General features: G+C 41.8%; 1 protein-coding gene across 11 annotated transcripts in view; it reads left to right on the forward strand.

The window, feature by feature from the left end:
* TULP4 (TUB like protein 4) overlaps window positions 1-24,118 on the forward strand; it is a 243,338-nt gene that overhangs the window by 107,028 nt on the left and 112,192 nt on the right. The window contains exon 1 of one of the 11 annotated variants that reach the window (XM_042940189.1): window positions 5,030-6,451. The exons of the other annotated variants lie outside the window; for them this stretch is intronic. Coding sequence (XP_042796123.1) covers window positions 6,425-6,451 — 27 coding nt within the window. The 5' untranslated portion in view covers window positions 5,030-6,424. Of the gene's footprint in view, window positions 1-5,029; window positions 6,452-24,118 lie in introns of those variants that run through there. 11 annotated transcript variants of the gene reach the window in all.

A 24,118-nucleotide genomic window follows, 5' to 3' on the forward strand; every position in this document is an offset into this window, starting at 1 on the left:
CTAAAGATATTTTATTTATTACTGCTGTCATTTGGAAAAGTGAGTGGTATTTAAAACCTGAATTCACCAGGCTTCCTGCCTGGAAATTCTGCATTTTAGTTTCTTCATCTTTACTAAGTAATCTTGAAGGTTTCTCCCAGCTCCAAAAATTCAAACTTCCCCTTAGGTACCAGGTAACAAGAGAAGTTACCTGTGGAGTCACATATTTGGCACAGCATGGTCAACCCAATCATTTTCCAGTCCCTATGGATCTGGGCCACACAGGCTCGTGAATTATTGATTGCAGAAGATATTTAAACTCTTGTGGCCTCTGCAGAAGCTTTTCCAGATACTGTTTGCCTCCCCAGTTGTTATTTTTTCATAATGGATTTTGTTTTTGTAGGAAAAAAATAAAATAAAATCTCTCTAAACCATAAGAGTGATGTCTTGGTTCTCATTGACCTAAAGATCATATAGCTATGGGAATGGAGCTGCCCCCTATCTCCTGTCTCCCCCCCCACATACATCTCCTTGCGTCTGGCATGACTTCAGAGACCTCTGTGCTTCCAGAAACAGCTTAAGAACGGGGACTTGTTTTCATTTTCTACTAGGAAGTAATAATAGGTTTTCTAGCAATCTGACTACTCCAGCATGGCCGATAGGGGACTCTAGAAGGAATGGAGAGGGGTCATTGTTAGAAGGAGATGGAATTTACTTTTCTACAAGCTTCTGAGGTCTCTTCATGGATGATCACTAGAGCTGTTTGTTTATGTTTTACAAATAATGTTTAATGAAGAACTGCCAAACTTGCAGTTAACATTTTTTGAAAAATAAATAACTTAGCAAGGAAGTAGCCGTATGGTATCTGTTTAAAACTGGAGGCACAGAGTCTGTTTTAAAAAACAGATCTACAAAAGGCTAAACGTAAACTGAAGCACTCCCTCTAATTTAATAACAATGATATTTTAACCATTCATAGTTAAATTTTAAAATTGACTTAAGAATTTAAAACTTTTATAAATAGCATATTAAATTTGGTGAGCAGAAATTCTGAGGAAATACAAATTGGATTCCAGTCTGATGATTTTCAGTGATTCTCTTGTCGTTAACCTGATTCTCAGGGGAAGGAGGAGTTGCAGATGACTACATTTTTAGGGAATCAGCTGCTTCTAGAGACGAGGGAATGAGGGCCTGGCTTTAGGAAGGAAGGCAAGGAGGTAGGTAATAATGGCGGAGGAGGATGGGCTCCTTAGTGAACCCACGGGGAGAATTTGGTGCTGCTGCTGGGACCAAAGGCCTGTGCCTGCACTGTCACCCCTGAACTCTCTGGTAGACACAGGTGCCACTAGATCTTTAGAACATCGGGCCCTCAAAACCAGCATCAAAAATGACATACCAAATCTCAAGGAGTTTTAGTTGCCCCTGAATTTGCTTTTGATGAACCTCTATGTTGGTTTGTCTTTAAAATAAAAGACTATTTATAAAATGATTAGAACTTTCACATGAGGAATTATGATTGTTAGTGCTGTAATGATTTATAACAGAATTGAGTTGTTACTCTTCAATTTAACTGGTTGATTCAGTGTAATGTTCTTAGCCCTTTTGAACAGCATCTGATATGCCTTTTGTCTTACGTTTAAAGTATGTCATGAACCCATTCCTAATAGTCTTTGATGGCATTTGTGAACTGGGCTAATTGGCTCAGTTGGTTAAAACACTATTAGAGAGAGGAGAGTACTGCTACAGCCTCTGGGTCAGCCCGTTAACTGCTTTCAGTTTTCTGAACAAAGAGCCTTGGTTCCAGAGAAGGAAGGGATACTCATTGCTGCTGCAAAAACAGCTTCAGGTGCATGACATGGGCATGGTGTGTGTGTCAGCACCATTGTCATTAAAACACTCTTTTTTTAAAGCCCATAAGAATTATATAGTTGCCCCTGGTGTGGGACAGGTAAAGAGTTCAATTTTAAATAAGTTTTTATCTTTGTAGGATTTGTACAGTGTTTAGCAGAATTTTTCTTTGTTCACTGTAGTGCAAAGAATCCTTATCATGTGGTTCTAGGTCTCTTTGTGACTGTAACCTTGCAGGAAAAAGTGCTGTGATATAGTTTTATCTGTTTTGAAAGCACTTGTTAGAATTATGGTAGGAAATATGGTGCCACATTTCAAGAAGCATCTCCCTTTATATCTTATTTGAATCAATTTTAAAAATACAAATAGATTTTCATTGAAAGGCCATGATTTAAAAAAAAAATTTTTTTAACATTTATTTATTTTTGAGAGAGAAGGAGTGGAAGAGGGGCAAAGAGAGAGGGAAGACACAGAATCTGAAGTAGGCTCCAGGCTCTGAGCTGTCAGCACAGAGCCTGACACGGGGCTTGAACTCTGGAACTGCAAGACCATGACCCAAGCCGAAGTCAGATGCTTAACCGGCTGAGCCACTCAGGTGCCCCTGAAAGGTCATGATTTTAACCTCAAGATAACCCCTATTTTTGTGCAGCTTCTATTTTTTTTTTTTTTTTTTTTTTGAGGGGCTCGGGGGGAGAAGGGTGGGGGTGGGGCAGAGGGAGAGAGGAGAGAGAAAGAGACTCTTAAGCAGGGTCCATGTCCAGCACAGAGCCTGACACAGGGCTCAATCTCACGACCGTGAGATCATGACGAGAGCCAAAATCAAGAGTCAGGTGCTTAACCAACGGAGCCACCCAGGTGTCCCATCTTAATATTTTGTTATAATGGCTTTGTGATAACTGTCATTTCTCAAGGTAGCAAATTGAGTATTAAGAGGCTATGAGTAACTTTGCCGTAGGAGGCGGCCAGGGCACGAATGGGATCCTGAGACTTAGGGCATCCATCTAAGTGGATAACTTTGTTAGATCTTTTATCAGGTTATCTTCACTTGAGACTTTTAAAGCACAGAGCTTGATGCGGGGCTCGAACTCATGAACTGTGAGATCATGACCTGAGCCAAGATCAGGAGTTGGACACTTAACTCACTAGCCACCCAAGTGCCCCTGTTTCTAGTATGTTTTTAAAAGCAAGATACAGAACAGATGATGCTGTCATCTGGTGTTGGTATATCATAATGTATGCTTCTATATGCATAGTCTGCCTCCAGAAGGATACACAAGCATTTGATAACCATGGTTGCCTCTGGTTGTGGTAAATTATGCAGTGGTAACAAATGTTGGTAGATTCAGATAGTAGCTCTGACCTTAGGCGATTACTTAAAGTCTCTTAGTCTTGGTTTTTTCTCTTAGAAAATGAGGAACGTGGGTAGACAGACATGAGATGTGCTTGACACTCAGTATTCATCTACCCTTCATGCCAGGCATACCTTTCTCTGCCTGAGCTCTTGCTCAGGTTCTAGGGTGGCCACTGGTGGTCTCATGACCTGGGCCAAGCCATGGAGTTCCTAGCCAGCAGCAATTGGCTGCGAAATGGTCTCTTCTGACTTCTGTTAGCATATCTAAGAACAGAATTCTTTTTCTTTCCTACTGGACTTGAATGAGAAGAGCAGGTGAGGTTTGGAGTCGCTGTTATCCACATTCTAATCCTGGGAACTGGGGAAAAAGCCAGCATGGAGGAAAGTATGCATCCTGGGACACCTGAAGCTACCCCTGCTCCTGCCCATGGCTGGCCCTTCCCTTACACAAGCCAAGAGCTCACTTTTGGGCGTTAATTAGTCTCTTGTCATGTATGTCAGAAGACAATCCCAGCTGGTACAGGGTAATGCCATTTAAATGTCAGGATTACTGGATGATTACATAGCATGTATCTAAAAAGTGTGGTAGCTGGCATAGAAATCATTCAGTGGTCTATTCCAGAATATGCATTTAGAAGTCCATCTCACATTTTACTAATGTGCTCTAAGGTGAAGTAGAGGTTACAAGAAGGATTATAACAAAGTGTTTATTTAGTTACTTAGCCTGGCACAAATATACTCTACTTCTATTCAAGGTCAAATACTTTGTTAAGATAAAATAAAAGTCCCTTTGATATATTACAGCCAGGAAGCACTAGCTCTGCTCAGTTTCCAGGATTGATCTGAATCCTCTATTGTTTTCTAATTTCAAAAAAAACCCACCAAACCACAATTCTATTCTATCTGCCAACTAAAAGAAAAGAAAAGAAAAAAGAAAGCTATGTTGGGTGACTGAAAAACAAAAAAACAGGAACTCGGCAGGGATAGGACAGGCAACGACTGATCAGGCGTTCAGCAGACACCCCTGCGTGAGGATTTGCACTCCCTTCTCCGGCTCCTCCAAGGCTATAGAAATGGAACTTGTTTTTTAAGCTATTAACATTGAACCCCAGAAACCACTGGATTACATAGTAGCAGAAATAGCATTGTTGGTTTTCTGACGTCACAACACTCCTAAAAGTGAAGTGTGGCATACTTTTTAAAGATTCTATTGAATTAAGCATCAATTTGTATTTTGAAAATTTGAGTAGTGTGAGATAGTTGAGAAGGCCTTGGAGTCTTCAGTAATGGTTGAGCATCATTGTCTTTAATAATAGAAATGGACTCTGAAACACAAGCATCTTATACACTCTTGCTAACCTGATTTTTAAGATAAAAATGTTTCTAATGCAAATGGAACTCATGGCCCCCATCTGCAATAATCTTGACATTTTTTTCCCTTGAGACTTTATATGGTTATTTCATCCCAGACACCATATTTCTAGAGTGTCTTTTTTATTGCCAACAAGTACAATATGCAATGTATGGTTTCGTTTTTGTTTTTGCTGCTTTGTTACTTTCACATTCTGAAAAAGGAGCACACACTGTACCAAATTAGAAAGCATTGGGCACAAGTACTAGGAAATCAAGCTAATATTTAGATTATTTTCACCCAGTAATAATGGAAACTGGATAGCTTTCTGCATTAGCATACATTACTAATAATGAACGCAGTCTGAGCAGCTCAACACTGCTTAGATGGAAGGGACCTAAAGATTAAAACAGGTACTGAATAGAGTACGGAGCTCACCTATAAATAAATGCTAAGTCAGTTCTTACAGAGAAAGTTCTTCCATGGAAAATGCGGAGTCTAATAGTGGTGGCAAGAGGAAGGACAACAATAATACGTTAAGTTTATACTAACGTTGCTCTCACCGTGCGGCAGCTTCTGTGCTAAGCACACCACACGTACCAGCCTCCTGAATCCTCTTTGCAGCCGTGGGAGGCGGGTGCTGTGAGCAGCCACGTCGTGCAGGGAGCCGAGGCGTGGGTGGTGAGGTGACTTGCTCCAGCACCTAGTTTGAAGGTGTGGAGTGAGGGCTTGGTGCTCTTCATCCCCACCCACCCCGCCTGCCAAGTAGAGGGAGCTTTCCTCGGGAGAGCCGGGTGAGCTGCTGCCCCGGGACCGATACCGCTCGCGAGAGTGTGGCACACACCTTTATCCTCGTCATCCCTGATGGCCTTGCACTTGGACCACACTGGAATGCCACTCCAGGCTTGGCAGTTGGGGAAGTTTTGAAAAACAATTTGTTCACTTCCATTTACGGTTTTGGAGTCGATCTCTACATTGTAATACTGTCTGAATGAAATTAATGCTTTTCAAGGGAACCACATTACAATCAAGCAGGTGACAAAAATCCCAAGCGTCTGAGCGGCTGACTTCTCTAAGGAGCTACCTCTACCGTCCTCGGTCTGTGTGGACTTTTCCTTAGAATTTCTTCATAGGACCACTCCCCCAACTGCCTCGTGACGTGGTGTGTTTTGAGTTATTTTTTACTGTGAGACACTCAGCAGACGTTTATTGAGCCCCTACTGTGTTCTAGGCCTTGGAGAGAGGAATTTAGGGCCAAACTGGTCCTTGAAGACTAGGTAGGTTCCATAAAGCAGAGACAGCAGGCGGTGTTTCTAAAGGAGAACAGCGTACATAGTTGTTCAGAGATGAGCATGAGAAAGGCTTATTTTCCCTTATTTTGTAAGGTACGTCAGATGAGGAAACTGAGTCTGTGTTGACATGTCCTGCCCTTTGGGACCCTTGACTGCACAGACCGTTTGTGGAATTGTTTTGGTGGTGCCGTCAAGATGCTGTCAGCGACAGAACAGCACAGAGGCCTGCTTCGATGCAAGCGCTCAAAGAAATAGCGGACGTTTGCCAGGAGTGAATTGGTCGGGTGGACGTGTTGCAAGGGTGAATGGTATCTTGTGGGTTACGTTAATTTTCCAAAAATGGAAAGAAATTGGGGAAGAGTTTTGAAATTCAAAGACTGTAACTTTGTTACTTTTCTAGGATTGTTTTCCCAGTTTGGACTCCATCGTGGGAGCTCCACCAGGTGGGGGAGCCGTCGGGAAGTTTGTCTTCAGCAGAGTTGATCATTTATGATCCTCGTGTAATCCCATGCACTCCCTGTTTTACTTCTGGTATCTTAGAAGTGACCGGCCAGGGTTGTCTATAAGCGCCTTGTTCTTTCTGGCAGTGTGTGAACGTGGAAAATGCCAGGCTGCATCAGCTGTCATAACGTAAGAGTTTCTGGTTCACCTTTTTAGCAGTGAATTTGTTCGTAAGTGTTACCTCCTAGGATTCGCTACCAAACAGGTCTGAAACGTAAAATTTTCCTAATGTAGCTTGTTAAGGAGATTTCTTGGTGTGTTTATGTAGTTATCAGGGTATTATTTCTATCTTTAAAATTGTGGCCTTGCTACGATTACCTAAACTAAGAAGTAAATGTTAGAGAAGTCAGGTTCTCAGTCATAAGTGAAGCAAGTAGATGGGAGTTTTTTGTTTTTGTTTTTTAATTTAGGATTTTCTTTCTCGTTACTTGTCGGCAGTTCAGTATGTGTTCTTTCTTCCTCCACTCATCAAACCTTCATTGAATATCTACTGGGTGTCAGCATTTAGTGCTGGGAATAGAAAGCTGAATAAAACATGGTCCTTCTCTCAGTAACAAGGTGGTTTGGTGGCGAGACGGGCCCGTGCAAGTGCAGCAGAACGGGACAGCCAAAAGAGAAGGGCGTGAAGGGGTGAGGAGCACAGAGACCTGAGCGAGCTGTTCGCACTGACGATGGGAGGGGTTAATCAGAGAAGAATTTACAGAGAAGTTAGACTTGGTTTGAGTTTTGAAGAAGACAGACCATCACTAAGTGGCAAAGAGAAGGCTAACTCTATGGTGAGAAAGGAGTTTTTAGGAGACACTGACCTTAACAAGCAGCCCAGAGGCTCAGTTTTATTAAGCAAGTACTTACTACCTTGTGTTCCTTACCTGGCAAAGACTAAACTAATGTATAAAATGCAAGTATACGTTGAGATCTCCATGAGCAAGAACTCATACTAGATCTAAGAATCCAGAATAATGGGGTAAAAGAATAATGCGACTGAATATAAATTTTAAACTGTTCTGGGTAGAGAGACATCGTTGTGATTTAGTGGAAATGAGGTGGCTGGGCTATGCCCTGGAGGCTCCCTCTGTCTGTGCTGGCTGGGGCTGCAGTCCCAGGTCAGGGAAGAACAGAGGCATGAGGGCCACAGAGAGCATGCGATGTCCGGGGGAAAGTGAGGATAACATATGACGGGCAGTCCCTTCTCCTTATCCCTCTCGGTTGTCAACCTTCTCTTTTAGTTATCTGTTGCTGCCTTAGAAGTCACCTCAGAGCTCAGTGGCTTAAAAACAACAGTAATATTTGTGATCTGTCCTGGTTTCTATGAGTTAGGGACTCAAGAGCAGCTTCATTGGGCAGTTCTGGCTCAGGGTCTAACTTGAGGACACAGTCAAATGGTGAGGGATTGAGATTGGAGCCATCTGAAGGCTCTTCATTCACATGTCTGGTGCCTGGGCTGGGAGAGCCCTCCTTGGCTTCTCTCTGTCTCGCTGTGGTCTGTCTGTCTACATGGTCTCCTGAGCGTAACCAGACTCTTCACTTGCACGGAGCCTCAGGGCTCCAGAGGCGTACGTCTGAGAGGAATACAGGTGGAAGCTAGATTACCTGCTTTGATCTAGTCTTGAAAGTCACACAGCATCACCCGCATCGCCTCTGCTGTTGTCAGAAGCCCACCCAGATTCAAGAGGAAGGAACTGAGATCACACCTCTCAGTAGGGGTGTTTCAGTGTCATTGTATAAGAGTGTATGAAACAAGATACATTAGTTGGCCATCATTGGGAAATACAACCTGCCACAACCACAGAGTCTGGAAGACCTAACAGCTTGCTTTCTCGGCTCTCTTATAGGGTGTCAGTGAGACATAAGGAGGAGTTGGTAAGTAGCCCTGGGAAAACTTTTGTTTTCCACATAGCAAGAGCAGTCATGGTTGTCACAGCCTCATGCTTACCCTATGGAAAATGGCTGTGATGCCAGGAGTTGTGGCAGCCATCTGTGCCCATGAGGAAAAGACCAAGGGAGTCAGAGTGGCTGGCTCTGGCACTCTCTTAGTTCAGGCTGCTGTAACAAAGAACCATGGACTAGGTGGCTTTTAAAGTTTATGTATTTTGAGGGGCACCAGGGTGGCTCAGTTGGTTTAACATCTGACTTTGGCTCAGGTCACGATCCCACAGTTTGTGAGTTTGAGCCCTGCATTGAGCTCTGTGCTGACAGCTCAGAACCTGGAGCCTGCTTCAGATTCTGTGTCTCCCTCTGTCTCTACCCCTCCCCTGCTCGTGCTCTGTTTCTCTCTCTTAAAAATAAAATTAAAACATTAAAAAAAAAGTTTCTGTATTTTGAGAGAGAAGAGAGAGAGAGAGAGAGAGAGAGAATGCAAGCAGGGGAGGGGCAGAGAGGGAGACAGAGAATCCCAAGCTGTCTCTGTGCTGTTAGCACAGAGCCCAATGTGGGGCTCAATCCCACAAACTGTGAGATCATGACCTAAACCAGGAATTGGATGCTTAACCCAAGTGGCTGTAAAACAACAGAAATTTATTTTGCATCGTTCTAAAGGCTGAATGTCTGAGCTCAGGGTGTCAGCATGGTGGTTCTGGTCATGGCCCTCCTTCTTCCAGGTTGCAGACTGCTGACTTCTTACTGTCACTTCACATGGCGGAAAGGAAAAACTCCTATTTGTCTGAGATACTGTTTCTCCAGTTTCTGTGACTTATACCTAAATGCTTTATAACTGAGATAGCATGTGGTATTGTAACAGGATTCTCGCACGGATAATCATGACACCCAGGCTTTTCTTTCCTGGAAGCAACTTTATTCGTGCCGGCACACCTCAGTTGGGTTCATACCTAAAGAACTGAGCCCTGAACGTCACGTGGCATAGTCTACACACAAACATGTAGTCTGGTTAAGTAGTCTCGGTTTACAAGGTCATGGGGGATGTTGTCATGTAGGCACATAGCCCAGTTACTTTGAAATTTTCTATCCTCTTTTTCCTCTCCTTAGGGAGGGCTTTCTACCACAGTATTACATGATATGAGGTAGGTGAGGTGGTAAGATTTTTTTTTTATCATTACTACGTGACAGTAGTTGAGATTTTAATGGGCTGTAGGAAGCCATCTGAGCTTCTCGTGGAGAGGGTGAAATCAGTCTGTTAGTCAAGTGTTTATCATATGTCTGCCGTGTGCCCAGCACTATCTTATTATGCATAGTGGGGACAAAAAAAGCCCCAAATAACATGACTGTTGCTAAGTAACTTGTAATTTACTTGAAAATTATTACCTACAGTTAGTAGGCAATAATAATAGACAAATATATGATGCAGCTTTTTATGTGCTGGGTATTATGCTAAGGATGTGACATGAATTATCAAATTTAAACTCAAGAAATATCATGTAAGGAAGATACTCTCAGCCCTCATTTTTTAAAATAGATTAGAAAACAGATGCTTAGAAAAGTTGCATAACAGGCCAAAGTTTAATTACAGGGTAGCCTGTGGTTTTCAACAGTGTAAAGAGAATATGTGCAAGACGTACAGGGTTTTCTTATCCTCACTTACAGCCGTGTAACTCGTATCTTGAGCCTCTGTGTTTGTGTAAGGCACCATGCCAGGTGTTGAAAACATGGGCCAAACACGATGGGACCTCGGCCTCTAAGGAGCCAATCGATCAGGGGGCCGAGTTCTACATCATCACATCAGGAATGGCACAGAACATTAATTGAGGGCCCTTTGTGAACTAGGACGCTTTAATATGTTCTCTTTTAATACCGAGAGGTAAATAGTGTAATGGTAGTTAATTGCAGTATAACAAATCATTCCTAATCTTAGTACTTAAAACACCATCTGTTCATTTAACTCAAGATTCTGTGGGTGAGCCGTTGGGCTGGGCTGGGCTGGGCTGAGCAAGGTGGTTCTTCTGGTCTTGTCTAGACTCAGCCATGGATCTGTGGTCAGCCGAAGTCGGCTAGGCAGCTCTACTCGGTGGCCTGGCAGGCTGTCAGTTGCTGTGACTGGGGCAGCCAGGCCACATGTCCTTCATCCAGCAGTCTGGTCTGGGCTTGTTTTCGTGGCCACATGCAGGATTCTAAGAGAAAAAGGCACATGTGTTCAGGATCTCTTGAGGCCAAGCCTTAGGACTGGCACATTGTCTTTTGTGCGGTGTTCTGTTGGCCAAAGTCACAGGTCAAGCCCAGGTTCAGGGGATAGATACATAGTCTTTCCCTCTTGATGGGAATAACTGCCAAGTCATAGGGCCAAGGGGAAGAGGGTGAATTGTGGTCATTTTGCACTCTGCCTCCAGTAGAGTCATAAAAATGTGTACCAAGTACATTGGGACTTGAAGGAGTAACTCCAGGGTTTCTGTTTGGGGAGTATGGTGATACCATGGACAAAATTTGAGTGTTGGGGATGATGGCACAGCTTTCAGGGCAAGGGAAGTTCAGGTTGGAAAGGTTGAGTTAGAGGTGACTAGGTTATCCAAGTAGAAGTGAACTTGTATTTAATTGGAGATTTGGACCTGGAGAAGTCCGGGCTCAAGAAAGAGCTTTGGGGAATCATCTTCCCAGAGTGGTAAGTGGAACCATGAGAATAATTTTGCTCTTAGAGGGAGGAGGGCAGAAACACTCCCTGCTCTTGGCAAGTAGACTGGCCTCAGGATCAGTGTGGAACAGGGAGACCAGGTAGGGGCCCTGGAGTTATCTGGGAGAGAGACCAGGCTGGTGGCATATGTGATGACGGTGGCAGTGGCTGGATTTGGGACATATTTCGAAGGTAGAGATGACAGGATTTGCCAGCAGATCACATCTGAGATGTGAGAGAAAAAGCGAGAACTCAGAGCCTTCTGGCCTTATCAGCTAAAGGATAGAGCTGCCGTTTACTGAGGCAGGAAAGATCGAGCACCACGTTTGCAGCATTTACAAAGGAGTCTGGAGTTCAGGGAGGAAATTGAGACTGGAGATAAAAATTTGGAGTCATCTGTATGTAACTGATATTTAAAACCACTTAAAAAGCCACCAGATTGGATGAGATCACCTAGGAGTGCTGTAAGGATCATCAAGGACTGGGATAGGGTGGTGGCAGTAGGAATAGAGAGTGGGAAGTGCAAGAATTATTTAAAGGAAAAATGAGCAGTGCCTGGGTGGCTCAGTGGGTTGAGTGTCCGACTCTTGATTTCGGCTCAGGTCATGATTCTGGGGTTGTGGGATCGAGCCTCGCATTGGGCTCTGTGCTGAGCATGGAGTCTCTTTAGGATTCTCTCTTTCCCTCTCTCTGCCCTCCTCACTCTCCCTCTCCCTCTCCCTGTCCCGCTCATGAGCACTGTGCCTCTCTCTCTCTCTCTCTCTCTCTTCCCCCCTCATCCTTCTGCCCCTCTTCTCCACTTGTGCATGCTCTCTCTCAAGAAGAAAAGAAAAGAAAAAAGAAAGGAAAAGAAAATGAACAGGACCTGGTGATAGATACAATTTAACACCTTAAGGAAAAGGAGGATTTACAGGTATCTCCTAGATCTTAAGAGGAGTTTGAAGATAAAAACAGAGAAGCTTCTTAGTTTCATTTACTTTAAGGTCTTGTCAGCAGATAGTTTATTACTTTAATCTTTGTTGTATGTTGAAATTGTGATCAGTTGAGACTTGAGGATCCCTTGAGGCCCTTCACGGGGGTTCATCAAGCTCTCTGCTTGCCCGCGCAGGGCATCGGCCCCTTGCCCGCGCCTGAGGCACACAAGCCCCTTTGCTTCGGCAATACTGTGGAGTTAGGAAACAATTAGGCTGAACAAATATGTCTCAGCCCTGAAATGGCCTTTCTGGGTTTAGCAGCCAGGCCTTAAATAGCATACTCAGTTCTGTCTCACAACTTTTAAGCAAAACAAAATTCTAGAAGAAATGCTCCTGACCTGTGTTTTGTTCGGTTTGCTCTGAAGGGCAGGGTGACTCCATAAGGTTGTTGGGGTCAGAAGTTAGAATGACGAAGTAGAACTTGGGGGCTACACAGGTGATCTTTTATTTGATAAGAACCCAGGCTCCAGACAGAGGTGACAGTCAGGCTGGCTCTGAGGCTGTCATCTGGTGAGGAAGTCAGATGTGGCATGGGCAGTGGCCTGTTGGGTAGCACGTGGAGGGCCGCTCCGAGCCCGTGATGGCACAGGGGCTCAGAGTCCAGAGGACTTAATGCAGGTGCACACTGGAACTCATGCTTGGTGATGTGGGGGAATGACTGCAGGCAGGGGAGCGGGCACTTGATGTTTTTACTTGACAGTGAGTTTCCTCTTTCGAAGTAGTGTTTCTCTGGTTTCTGACCTCCTCTGTGCCTCCAGAAAGCAGATACAATGCCATAATTATATCTGAAACTCTGTTCTTGAATTCTGAATGTTTTGGATTTTAGAAGGCATATGATACAGACACCATAGAGTAGGAAAGACTCCTTATAGGTTTGGAGCATCACCTTGTAATCAGGCATAGCATTTCAGCAAAGCTCATTATGTGAGATGAATAAAGGCTTAACAGAGCCTTGTGCCATTTCAGTTCCAATTTTGTACCCAGATAAGTCAGCTCAGGGTTTGTCATCAAATGAGTTAGTGAAAAAACAATAGATTTCTAGAGGTTTTTAGAGTTGAGAATTGTGGATAATTGATGGTGGAGTCCTATTTCAATTGGTAGGACTCTGCTTTTTATTTTCTTCTCCTTTTATGGGCTTGATGTTTGTGAGTGTTGTGGGGCACATTTTAGAATGTGGGGGTGAAGTGACTAAATCTGTGGCTTCCTGTGCAGAATGAACTCAGCATCCTGAGCCATAAGAGCTGATTGCTACCTAGAAGACTCAGGTATATTTGTTCTTAAATAAGGATAATAGTGTAATTTCCTCTGTCTTTCTAAAAGCTCAAATTATGAATATTTAAATTCTCTTTATGAAACCTCGGGTAGAATGAATTATCTCTAAGTAATTTATTTTTATTTGGATTTGGCATCACCCTATTTAATTATGTGTAGTGCAATTATTTGTTTGCACATAGGTCTCCCTTGCTAGACAGAAAACTTTTCAGGCAGGTAACGTGCTATTTTCTTTGTATCTCTGGCATCTGGTATAGGAGACACGCATGTCTGCACACGTCTGTAGCACAGGCAGGAATAGGAGGAGGAGGAGGAGGTAGGGACATGGCTGCAGCTTGGTGCTTAGATACCAATCTCCCATGTTCTTCAGAAACCTCCAGAGGCAGCGTCGTTCTCTCTTGTATTCGACTAACTGTCATGGGCAGACTTTAAGGCACAGATTTCTAGGAATTCATCTGACTGGGTGACTGCTCGGGGGGTTGGGGAAAATGTATCTGTATGTGTATCTGTTTAGTTTTGGGCTCTGCCCCAGGTCTCTTGTACCCACTGATCCTTAAGTGGAGGGCAGGGAAGTGGTTTCAGTTCCTTGTAGTGGAATGGGAAGACAAACCTTCCAACACTGTAGATCTCTCCCTCTAAGAGGATAATGGAATCCCTTGTCTTTTCTTCTCCATTTGCCAAATTCCTCCAGGCAGCAGAGTGGAGCTTCAGAGCCCTGAAGACTTAGGGTTTGGATTCTCAGTCTGCCATTACTTACTGGTTTCTTTTTGGCCAAATTACCGTGTATCTCTGAGCTAGGTTCTCATCTCTAAAATGATGATGAATAGATTTACTTCAGGTCTGCAGTAGAGATGAAATGAGAAACTTTCCATAATGTGGTGTGGGACATGCCACTCAGTAAGTCCGGAATAATGACAGTTCCCTTTCATCACCGACAGTCCCTTTGTACGCCTGGAGACTTGTGGATATTTCAGTCTGGCATTTATTTAGGCAGTTAAGGTGTCATTACAGCAGGGGTTGACATGTTAATTAGAGCAATGTCCTTCTCACATATGTGAGTCAAAATCCATAATAAATGCCATTAATCTTGGGAAGTTGAAAAGGAGACCCTAAGAGGCAAAGAGAGCAGTGCTGAAAATGGAGTGGGAGCTTGGGGACAAGGATCAAGGTCACAGCCAGTTTAGCCGCCAGTGGGTCATAAGAAGCATTTGCTGGAGCAGTCTGGCAGGTTTTGTTGAATCTGGGACTAAATGCAACCCATCCCACCCTGGACCCGTGTGCTCAGCACTTAATGATGAGTGCCGTCGTCATTAAGGTGTAGAAGCTAGATTTGAACCCAGTCTTGTAACCTCAGATCTGGGGTGCTACCCGCCACCCTCCTCTTGCTTAGAATACTGCTCCCTACCCAGTGTATATTTGATAGATACCAGTGGTGATGAAACACCTCCATGAAGCCCTGTGTCTGTTTCCCTGCCTATAACATGGAAATGTTTCTATCTGCTTTTATAGTACTTCTGTGAGGATTATAATGGAACGATTCAAGTAAAAGTGGCACACACAACAATTTCATGCTTATATTAGGTCTTATTATCAAGATGTGGGTTTCTGTTGTTTGGGTTGAAGTAGTGCTGTTTTTAAGGCCCTGGAGAACTAACCCAGAGGTGAAGCTTTTATAAAGGTGAATAGAAATGTATCATAAGGATTATAGGAGGGACAGAATACGTCTGAGGTGTCAGACCTGAACATGCCCTTGTTGGTTGTGGCTGATGGATTCTGGCAGCAAGACGTTCTAGGACTTGTTCGCCGAGGGGCTTGTCGTTTCAGAGCACAGTCAAGGGGTCACCTCATAAATATTTGCAGTGTTTAATGCGAAGAGACTGCAAAAAACTATCTGCTTGGTAAACTTCCCAGAGATAGCTATAGAAATTCTGAAATTGATTCCAGATGGTATCTCCCAGTACCCAGCCCCATAGTCAGGCTTTTATTTGAATGGGTTAAGAGTTGGTTGACTAAAACAGATGCTTTGGTCTGGAAAGGGGTGCCTTCACCTGCCTCAGTGGTTTGCTGTTGTGAATGTAGGTTCTGAGTTTTACCTCTCGGTAATTACCAAGAAAAAAATAGAAAAAGTGCATTATCACCTACTGGCCTCTAACGCCACCCCGGCCCCCCAGTTATTATCTTGGTAAAGGTACCAGGGGCTTATGATGACAGTTTATTATAGGCAGAACATCCTAAGACTGTTCTTACTGACTTTCTGTTGCATCTGGCTACCATTATGTATCACCTCTGTGCACTCAGGGCTTCCAGCTCGGTGCCCCCTTTAATCGGGTTGTAGGACGGATGAGCACATGACTGCTGACAGGAGATGGTTTTGGTCAAAACAAGGAACACATTGTGGCAGAAAGTATGCTGGTTCTGGAGTCAGGAACTCTGGCTTCAAGTCCTGCCTTTCAGTTTAGTAATAATGTGTCACCTTGAGCAAGCTACTCTTGGAACCTCAGATTTTTCTGTGAAATGATGATACCACCTGCCTCAAAAAGCTGTGAGGATTAAATTAATATGTGTATATATGTGTGTATATATACATAATAAGATGTGTGAACACACATATATAAATGTAATATATCAACATACAATATGTAGTTACGCATTGTATATGTCGTTTAGTATAGTGCTTGGTTACACAAAGTTACTTATTTAATGTTAATTTTTATTCTCCCTTCTCCACATAGTCTTGCCGTCAGGTGTGGTGCCATGCAGCCGGGCTTCTGTCAGTCAGGAGAAGTTCACAAATATGTTGTAGAATACCTTGATTATAAAGTTTGCAATTGGTTAGCTGAAATAGTCACCCTAAATCTGACTTTACTTAAGCGTAGCCACAACTGTCAGATCACTATCCCTGTTAATAGTTTTATTATAAATTACAAATTAGGTAAGCTTGGTTTCTGAATTAAAATAATAAAGTTGGAATTTCAGTGCTCAAACCTTAATAAAGCAGTGACTTCTCCAAATTTAACCAAGTAAAACCCTATTAATTAGAAATAATTTGGAGGGCCTCCAGTCTTTCATGGTGACATAATGACATTTACAGAGTACTAGTAGATATGTACTCTAGTCCTGTTTCAAAAGAGTAACATTTGCATAAAATATTTATAGGTACTAATAGAGACAGTGTAGTAAGTTTTCTTTTTACTACTTTAATATATGTTTAAAATTTATTTTTCAAACAACATAATGTATCATAAATGTAACTTACTACATATATAAGAAGGAACTCTTAATTCCTTGAATAGTTTAATATAGCTACAAAGTTCAGACAGGACATTCCTTACTCAGAAAGGCAGTCTGTATCGTGGTGGTTAAGTAGCACCAGACGTAAGCCAGACTACCTGGGTTAGAAATCTGGCTTAGCCATTTATTAGCTGAATGACCGCAGGCAATTTCCTAAATCTCTCTGTTTTCTATATTCTTGCGCAAAAAAAGCAGGGCAATAATAGTTTCTGTCCCATAGGGCTGTTGAGTGGACTAAATTAGTTAACACTTGGAAAGTGCTTAGAAGTCTATCTAGCACAGTGTTAGCTGTTTCTCACACTTTGAAAATTGAGGAGGAATTAGTTTATTTTCTATTTATTTCTTTCATCTCAAAGTGATTACAGAGATATACAGATTTTTGGGGAAAAAGTAGTCAAATAGAAAAGTGTTATAAAAGCAGAGGATAAAATCAGGCAGAAACTGCATGCAGTGCAGTTGGAAGGGTAGGGGGAGTGTGTAGGGGCTAAAACAGAGAGGCAGTCATGGTAGCATATATTAAATGTGGAGCTGTTTTTCTCGTTTTGTCAATGAAAGCTTTCATGCAAGTTCATTGTATTACACCAAAGTACAAATCAAAATTTGAAGACCATATCTCGAGTAGAGTATCAGAATTGCTGTATGCTTTATATATATATATGACCACCTATCTGTGGCACGTAGGTCACGAAGTACTCCAACTCAGCACACCAAACAGATGTCCTTAGTTGAAGGGGTTGAGATTGGCAGGTGCTTGATTAATCCCCCTCCCCAAACAGTTGCTTAACATAGGGAATCATTAAAAAATGATGCATAAATAAATGCCTTAAATATTTTACGTTAATCTAAAAGCATGGTTTCTGAATAACATATTAACCAGTAAAGAGTTTTCCCATACGCTCTCTATGTAGACACTTTTCCCAGCACCCAGAGTGTGTGCTGCTTGCAGTAAAACCCTGCACTGCCAGTATTTTACTCAGGAAAGGTTCTGATGGGTTGCAGCCTGTCTTTCTTACATGCACAGGCACACGCATGCACACTCACATGGGTTTTTTACGTTTTACTGAGATATAATTCACATACCATAAAATTCATCTGTTTGAAGTTTTCATGTACAATTTAATGGTTACAACCATTTATTATGAGCAGGACTCTGAAGCCACTGGGAAAGGAAAGTTAACAGTGTGTATGCTCTCTGGATTATTTTCTCTGGTTGTTGACAGTTGTATCACCCTCACTTAATTCAATGGAAATCTTTTTTAGTGACCTGCGTTTTAGTCTTTGGAAATTTAACTTGGATTTCATAGTTAAATTTATATTCATGAATGTGCATGTGAGCACCTCAAACTCACTCCCCCCAACAAAGGAATTCTATAGTTAATCAGTTTAGCTGTCTTATCTAGTACATATTAACATAGCTACTTGGAGAATTACTGCTTTAGGAGATTCAGGTATCTAAAATGATTTAGCTAGGGGGCGCCTGAGTGGCTCAGTCCTTTGAGTGTCAGACTTCAGCTTAGGTCTCCCGGTTCACAAGTTTGAGCCCTACATCAGGCTCTTTGCTGTCAGTGCAGAGCCTACTTTGGATCCTCTGCCCCCCCACCCCCCACCCCACCTCTTCCCTGCAGCCTCACACACGCTCTCTCTTTCTCTGAACAATAAATACAAATAAATAAAAAATAAAATAAAATAAAATGGTTTAGCTAGAATAAATACAAATAGTGACATCTTTTCTGTTTTCTGTCTCATAGCAAATTGCCAAATTTCATCTAACTCACACAGTACAGGACTTAGTAATTTCTGAGCTTAATTAGGAAATAATTAGCCTTGAAATTGTGTTTATATAGAAGAGTGGTAATAAAATTAGTTTTATCCATTGTGTAAGATGCTTAGAGGAAAATAATATACTCATTTTCTAATGAATCAAACAAAGCCCTCATCACAGGTATAGTTTTTCTGCACAAGTATAGATAGAGATATTATTGTTTAACAAAAGAGTCACCTGAAAAATTGTTTGTTTTTTTTTTTAAATAGGTTTCTGACATCATCAAAGTAAATGAACTCTAATTATGGTCAGCCAAGTATTATTTATAATTAAAATCTTACTATGAACTATATAGCACAGACTGGACTGAGTTCTGTGATGATGGCAAAGGTGACACTTCCCGCCCCAGGCAGTCGCTATGATGGACGCCAGGACTTCCTATGGAAAACGCAGGCCTGTGCCACTCTGTCCAGTGTTCAGTATCTCTGATCCCTTATCTGAGCTTTCAAAAAGGAATGACCCAGCTTAAGATGATGAGGCTTGCTGATTCGTAGTTTCAAGGAGATCTATGAAGCCAAAGTAAACAATTTCCTAGTTTTGCCATCCATGGTACATTTTTGCTGGCAGTATCTTACTTAATAGGGAAAGGATTAAATTTTCTCGCTAAATCCTGGAACTAAAATCAATGGAAAAAACCCAACTTCTCCCTGAGATAAAAGCAAGACAGAGTATTTTTTCTTTTATTTCTTAATATATACATAAAAATATATGCTTTGATATGAAGATCAATAAAAGTGGATTTGGGGATTTTATCTTACAAATTATTTCTTAGGCTTTAATTAATTAATTGCAAAATGCTGTAAAGAGGCATATGATTCATGTGGTGTGCTTCTTTCCTTGGAGCTAGCAAACATTGTTTTTGACAGAATTTCTGTTAATCGGTATGGATTTGTCCAGAAGATTGCCAGAGCCCAGTGGTACCCCTCATACCTCATGTGTGGAAAGACCCTTTGGTTTAAGGGTAGAGTATGTACTGGAGAATATAGCCTGGTTCAGGTCTGTTGAACAAAAATTGTTGTGCACTCGACTAGCAGTTAGGCTAGGTAGTTGTGCTTAGTCTTAATAGTGTTAAAACATGTTTAATTACATAAGTCATTCCTGTGCATAATGAGAAATAAAGACATATGTGAAGTGAAATACCCTCTCCAGTATCTGGAGAAGCAGCCATTGCTAGCAGTTTGGGTATTCTTCCTAAACTTTTCTTTGTATACAAGAACAGGCAAAAAGACGTGTACCATGCATATAAATGAACACAGCTTTTTGTAACACAAAATTGAATCATGGTATACCTGATCAGCAGCTTGCTTTTTTCCTGTACGTCAATTATATGTGAACTTCTTTTCATGTCAGTACACTAAAAAAAGAAGAAAAAAGAGAGGAAAAGCTAGTTATGCAAATGAATGTATGTATCATTATTTATTTAATTATTTATCCATGTGCTGGTGAATGTTTAAGCTGTTTTGTCTGTATTGATTTGTTAGCATCTTCAAGAAAAGGTAACAGCCTGAATTCCAATTTGTTTTCTTAGAATTTTGTCAATTCCACAGTATGGCAATGTGCTCCTAGCTAGGGAGCAGTATCTACAAATAGCTATCTTATTTGCACTGTTGACTTCTTCCAAAAGCTGACTTTATGCAGCAAAGTGTTTATACTACATTTGAACAGTGTTGACCTCCAAGATAAATTGGGCGTAACTATCAGTCTTTATATTTCATTTCATCAAATACATTTGTAACTGGAAGTGTCTTTGGAGGCTGTCTATAGGATGGGGTCCATATGATGGTTTTCTAGATCAGGAAAAGTCATTACTATGCCCAGCAGATGGAAAATCAGATCACAGCAGGAGAAGGAGCTAACAGCATGCTAAGATCACAGCCTGTGTACCAAGTAGTTGGAAAGTCAGATGATAGGAGAAGAGCACACTATGGTTTTGTGGAACTTGAAAACTTGAGTGAAGAATTTCATTCAACTAAGTACATTTATTTCTCATGGGTACTGTGTTTGTTTTAATATAGGAATAAAATAGAAATATTTGTAATAATAAACAGCAGCATGGGCACAACTTTAATGCTGAAAGGATTTCTTACTGTAGTATTTGTGTGTGTATTTATGTTTGGGGGCAGGTACAGGATGAGTATATTGCTATTTCTATTTTTTAACAATTTTTTTAAAGTTTTATTTATTTTGGGGGGGAGATAGAGTGAGTGTGAGTGGGGGAGGGGCCGAGAGAGAGGGAGAGAGAGAGAATGCCAAGCAGGCTCTGTCTGCACTGTCAGTGCAGAACCTGATGTAGGGCTTGAACTCAGGGACTGTGAGATCGTGATCTGAGCCCAAACCAGGAGCCGGAAGTTTAATTGACTGAGCCACCCAGGCACCCCGCTATTTATTTCTTTTTGTAAAATTTATAATAAAAACCATAAGGAAGTATTTTATTATGAAATGGAGTACTATGGATATATCTTGAAAAACTGAGTAACAGGTATTTACAGCAAGGTTTACAGCAGGGTCATTAGCTGTTTCCTCTTAACAGTAGCATGTATAAAGTGCATCATGCCCCAGACCAGGATTAAGGGGCTGTGACTTAAGCCAAATAATCAGGAGCAATTGTTTAGAATCAGCTATAATTTATGAGGGCTCTCTTAGGAAATTTAAACATACAAAGGCAAATTTGGTGAATACTCTTCAAAGTATTTTTCTCTTAGCAACACCATGTTTTTCCTTTAAGATAATATTTTAAATAGACCAGAAAAACTGGATGGCAGGGGCTTTCAAATGTATTTCCATATGTGGTGTAAAAGACCTGGAACTCCTGGATTAAGGAGACTGACTTAGGAGTGGGAACGGGCTGCTCGCTTTCCAGTACATATCGCTGTTTGAGGATAGCCGTCTGATAGCATCTTTGCCCGCACCGGATGTGATACCTTCCAGTGACCCTTTGCTGTTACTGTTGCTTACGAATAGATGCTTTGTGTTACCTGTGTCTGCTTGTCCTCTGTGGTGTAAGAAGCTCCGGAAAAGCAGGCTCTTTCGGTTCTGCTCACTGTGTATTCCTAGAGCCTAGAATAGTGCCTGGCATGTGGCAGGCACTCAGTAGTGCTGTTGAATGAAATAACAGCCTCTGCCTAGCTGGGAGTTACATGAGTAGGAATTTGAATCACAGTGTAGGAAGCCCAGAAGGCAAGTGGCTGCTGCCATTTTTCAGAAGCCTGAGGCAGCGTTTCTGCAGTTCTGTTCTTTTCCTCGCATCCACAAGCTGGCTGCTGCAGCTCACTCCGCCACGTTAAGGCTAAAGGCAGGAGAAAGCTGGATGGGGTGGTTTTGTCCACTTTCTGCTCACCTTTCATTGGCCAGTCCCCACCGCAAGGTGGGGAAGGGGAGGGGAGGGAGCTTGGAAACCAGCAGAGGTAGATGGGGAGGGAGCGAGTTGGGATTGGATCATGGGCAAGACCATTCACTGTCCTACACTGCCTCTGGGACTGATGTGTTTGAAGTTAGTATTTGTTCACTAAGAAATCGAGCATTTCCCCTGATTTATTTAGCCCTTTCTCTTCTTCATTCCTTGTTGTATTTGGTAGACACATTTTTTCCTAGTTTTTAAAATTTTTTTCAGTTTACTAATTTAGCAGTTTCAGTTAGCATTCGTTATATCTCTTTCGGTTACAAGTTGCATAAACCTTACTTTAACTTAACCAAAACTAGAGAAGTATTGCCTCTTGTAACTGAAATGCCCTGGGTTGGTCTGGCTTTGGGCACATTTTGGTCTCCACACTTAGGTGTTGTCTTCAGCTCTGCTTTCTCCATGTGTTGACTGTATTCTCTGTTACAGTTTCTTCCATAGTTGGCATTTTTTTTTCATTGCAATCTCTTTTTTTGTTTATTTATTGCTACTTGTTTGTTTGCTCTTTTTTAAGTTATTTTAATTCCAGTTAATTAACATACAGTGTTATATTAGTTTCAGGTGTGCAGTATAGTGATTGAACACTCCATACAACACCTGGTGCTCATCACAGCCAGTGCACTTCTTCATTTCCATCATCTATTTAGCCCACCCCCCCTCTGGTAGACATCACTTTGTTCTCTCTAGTTAAGAGTCTGTTCCTTACTTTCTCTCTCATTTTTTGCCCTTTGCTTGTTTGTTTTTAAAATCCCACGTATGAGTGAGATCATATGGTATTTGTCTTTCTCTGACTGACTTTATTTCACTTAGTAGCATTATACTCTCTAGCTCCACCCATGTCATTGCAAATGGCAAGATTTCATTCTTTTTTATGGCTGAATAATATTGCATCCTATATCTATACCACATTCATTTATCCATTCATCAGTTGATGGACACTTGGACTGCTTCCATATCTTGGCTGTTGTAAATAATGCTGCAATAAACATAGGGGTGCATTTATCCCTTTGAATTAGTGTTCTTGTATTCTTTGGGTAAATAGCCAGTAGTGCAATTGCTAGATCATAGGGTAGTTCTATTAACTTTTTGAGGAACCTCCATACTGTTTTCCACAGTGGCACCAATTTGCATTCCCACCAACAGTGTAAGAGGGTTCCTTTTCTTCCACATCCTCACCAAGTCCTGTTGTTTCTTGTGTTGTTGATTTTAGCCACTCTGACAGGTGTGAGGTGATACCTCATTGTAGTTTTGATTTGTATTTCCCTGATGATGTGTGACATTGAGCATCTTTTCATGTGTCTACTGGCCATCTGGATGTCTTCTTTGGAAGAATGTCTTTTCATGTATTCTGCCCATTTGTAATTGGTTTATTTGTTTTTTTGGGTGTTAAGTTTTATAAATTCTGCATGTATTTTGGATACTAGCCCTTTATTGGATATGTTGCAAATACGTCATTTGCAAATATTTGTAAATGGGGAATCTTCTCCCATTCCTTAAGTTGCCTTTTAGTTTTGTTTCTTTCTCTATGCAGAAGCTTGCTCTATGTATTATCTATCTATCTATCTATCTATCTATCTATCTATCTATCTATCTATCATCTATTATTTAGAGACAGACAGACAGATACACAGAATCCCAAGCAGGTTCTGTGCTATCAGTGTGGAGTCTGACATGAAGCACAATCCCACAAACTATGAGATCATGACCTGAGCCCAAACCAAGAGTTGGATGCTTAACCTAACCAATTGAGCCATGCAGGCACCCCAGAAGCCTTTTATTTTGATGTAGTTCCAATAGTTTATTTTTGCTTTTGTTTCCCTTGCCTCAGGAGACATATCTTTTTTTTTTTTTTTTTAATATAATTTATTGTCCAGTTGGCTAACATACAGTGTATACAGTGTGCTCTTGGTTTTGGGGGTAGATTCCGTGATTCATCGCTTACATACAACACCCAGTGCTCATCCCAACAGGTGCCTTCCTCACTGCCCATCACCCATTTTCCCCTCTCCCCCACCCCCACCAGGAGACATATCTTTTTTTTTAATTTTTTAACGTTTATTTATTTTTGAGACAGAGAGAGAGAGAGAGAGAGCATGAACAGGGGAGGGTCAGAGAAAGAGGGAGACACAGAATCCGAAACAGGCTCCAGGCTCTGAGCTGTCAGCACAGAGCCCGACGCGGGGCTCGAACTCACGGACCGTGAGATCATGACCTAAGCGAAGTGGGACGCTTAACCGACTGAGCCACCCAGGCGCCCCAGGAGACATATCTTGAAAGAAGTTGCTATGGCCACTGTCAAAGAAGTTATTATTGCCTGTATTCTCTTCTAGGATTTTAATGGTTTCAGGTCTCACATTTAGGTCTTTCATCCATTTTGTGTTTATTTTTGTGTATGGTATAAGAAAGTGGTCCAGTTTTATTCTTTTGCATGTAGCTGTTCAGTTTTCCCAGCACCATTTGTTGAAGAGACACAGTAGATGTTTTT

Source organism: Panthera leo, chromosome B2, assembly GCF_018350215.1.
Source record: "Panthera leo isolate Ple1 chromosome B2, P.leo_Ple1_pat1.1, whole genome shotgun sequence".
Lineage (NCBI taxonomy): Eukaryota > Metazoa > Chordata > Mammalia > Carnivora > Felidae > Panthera > Panthera leo.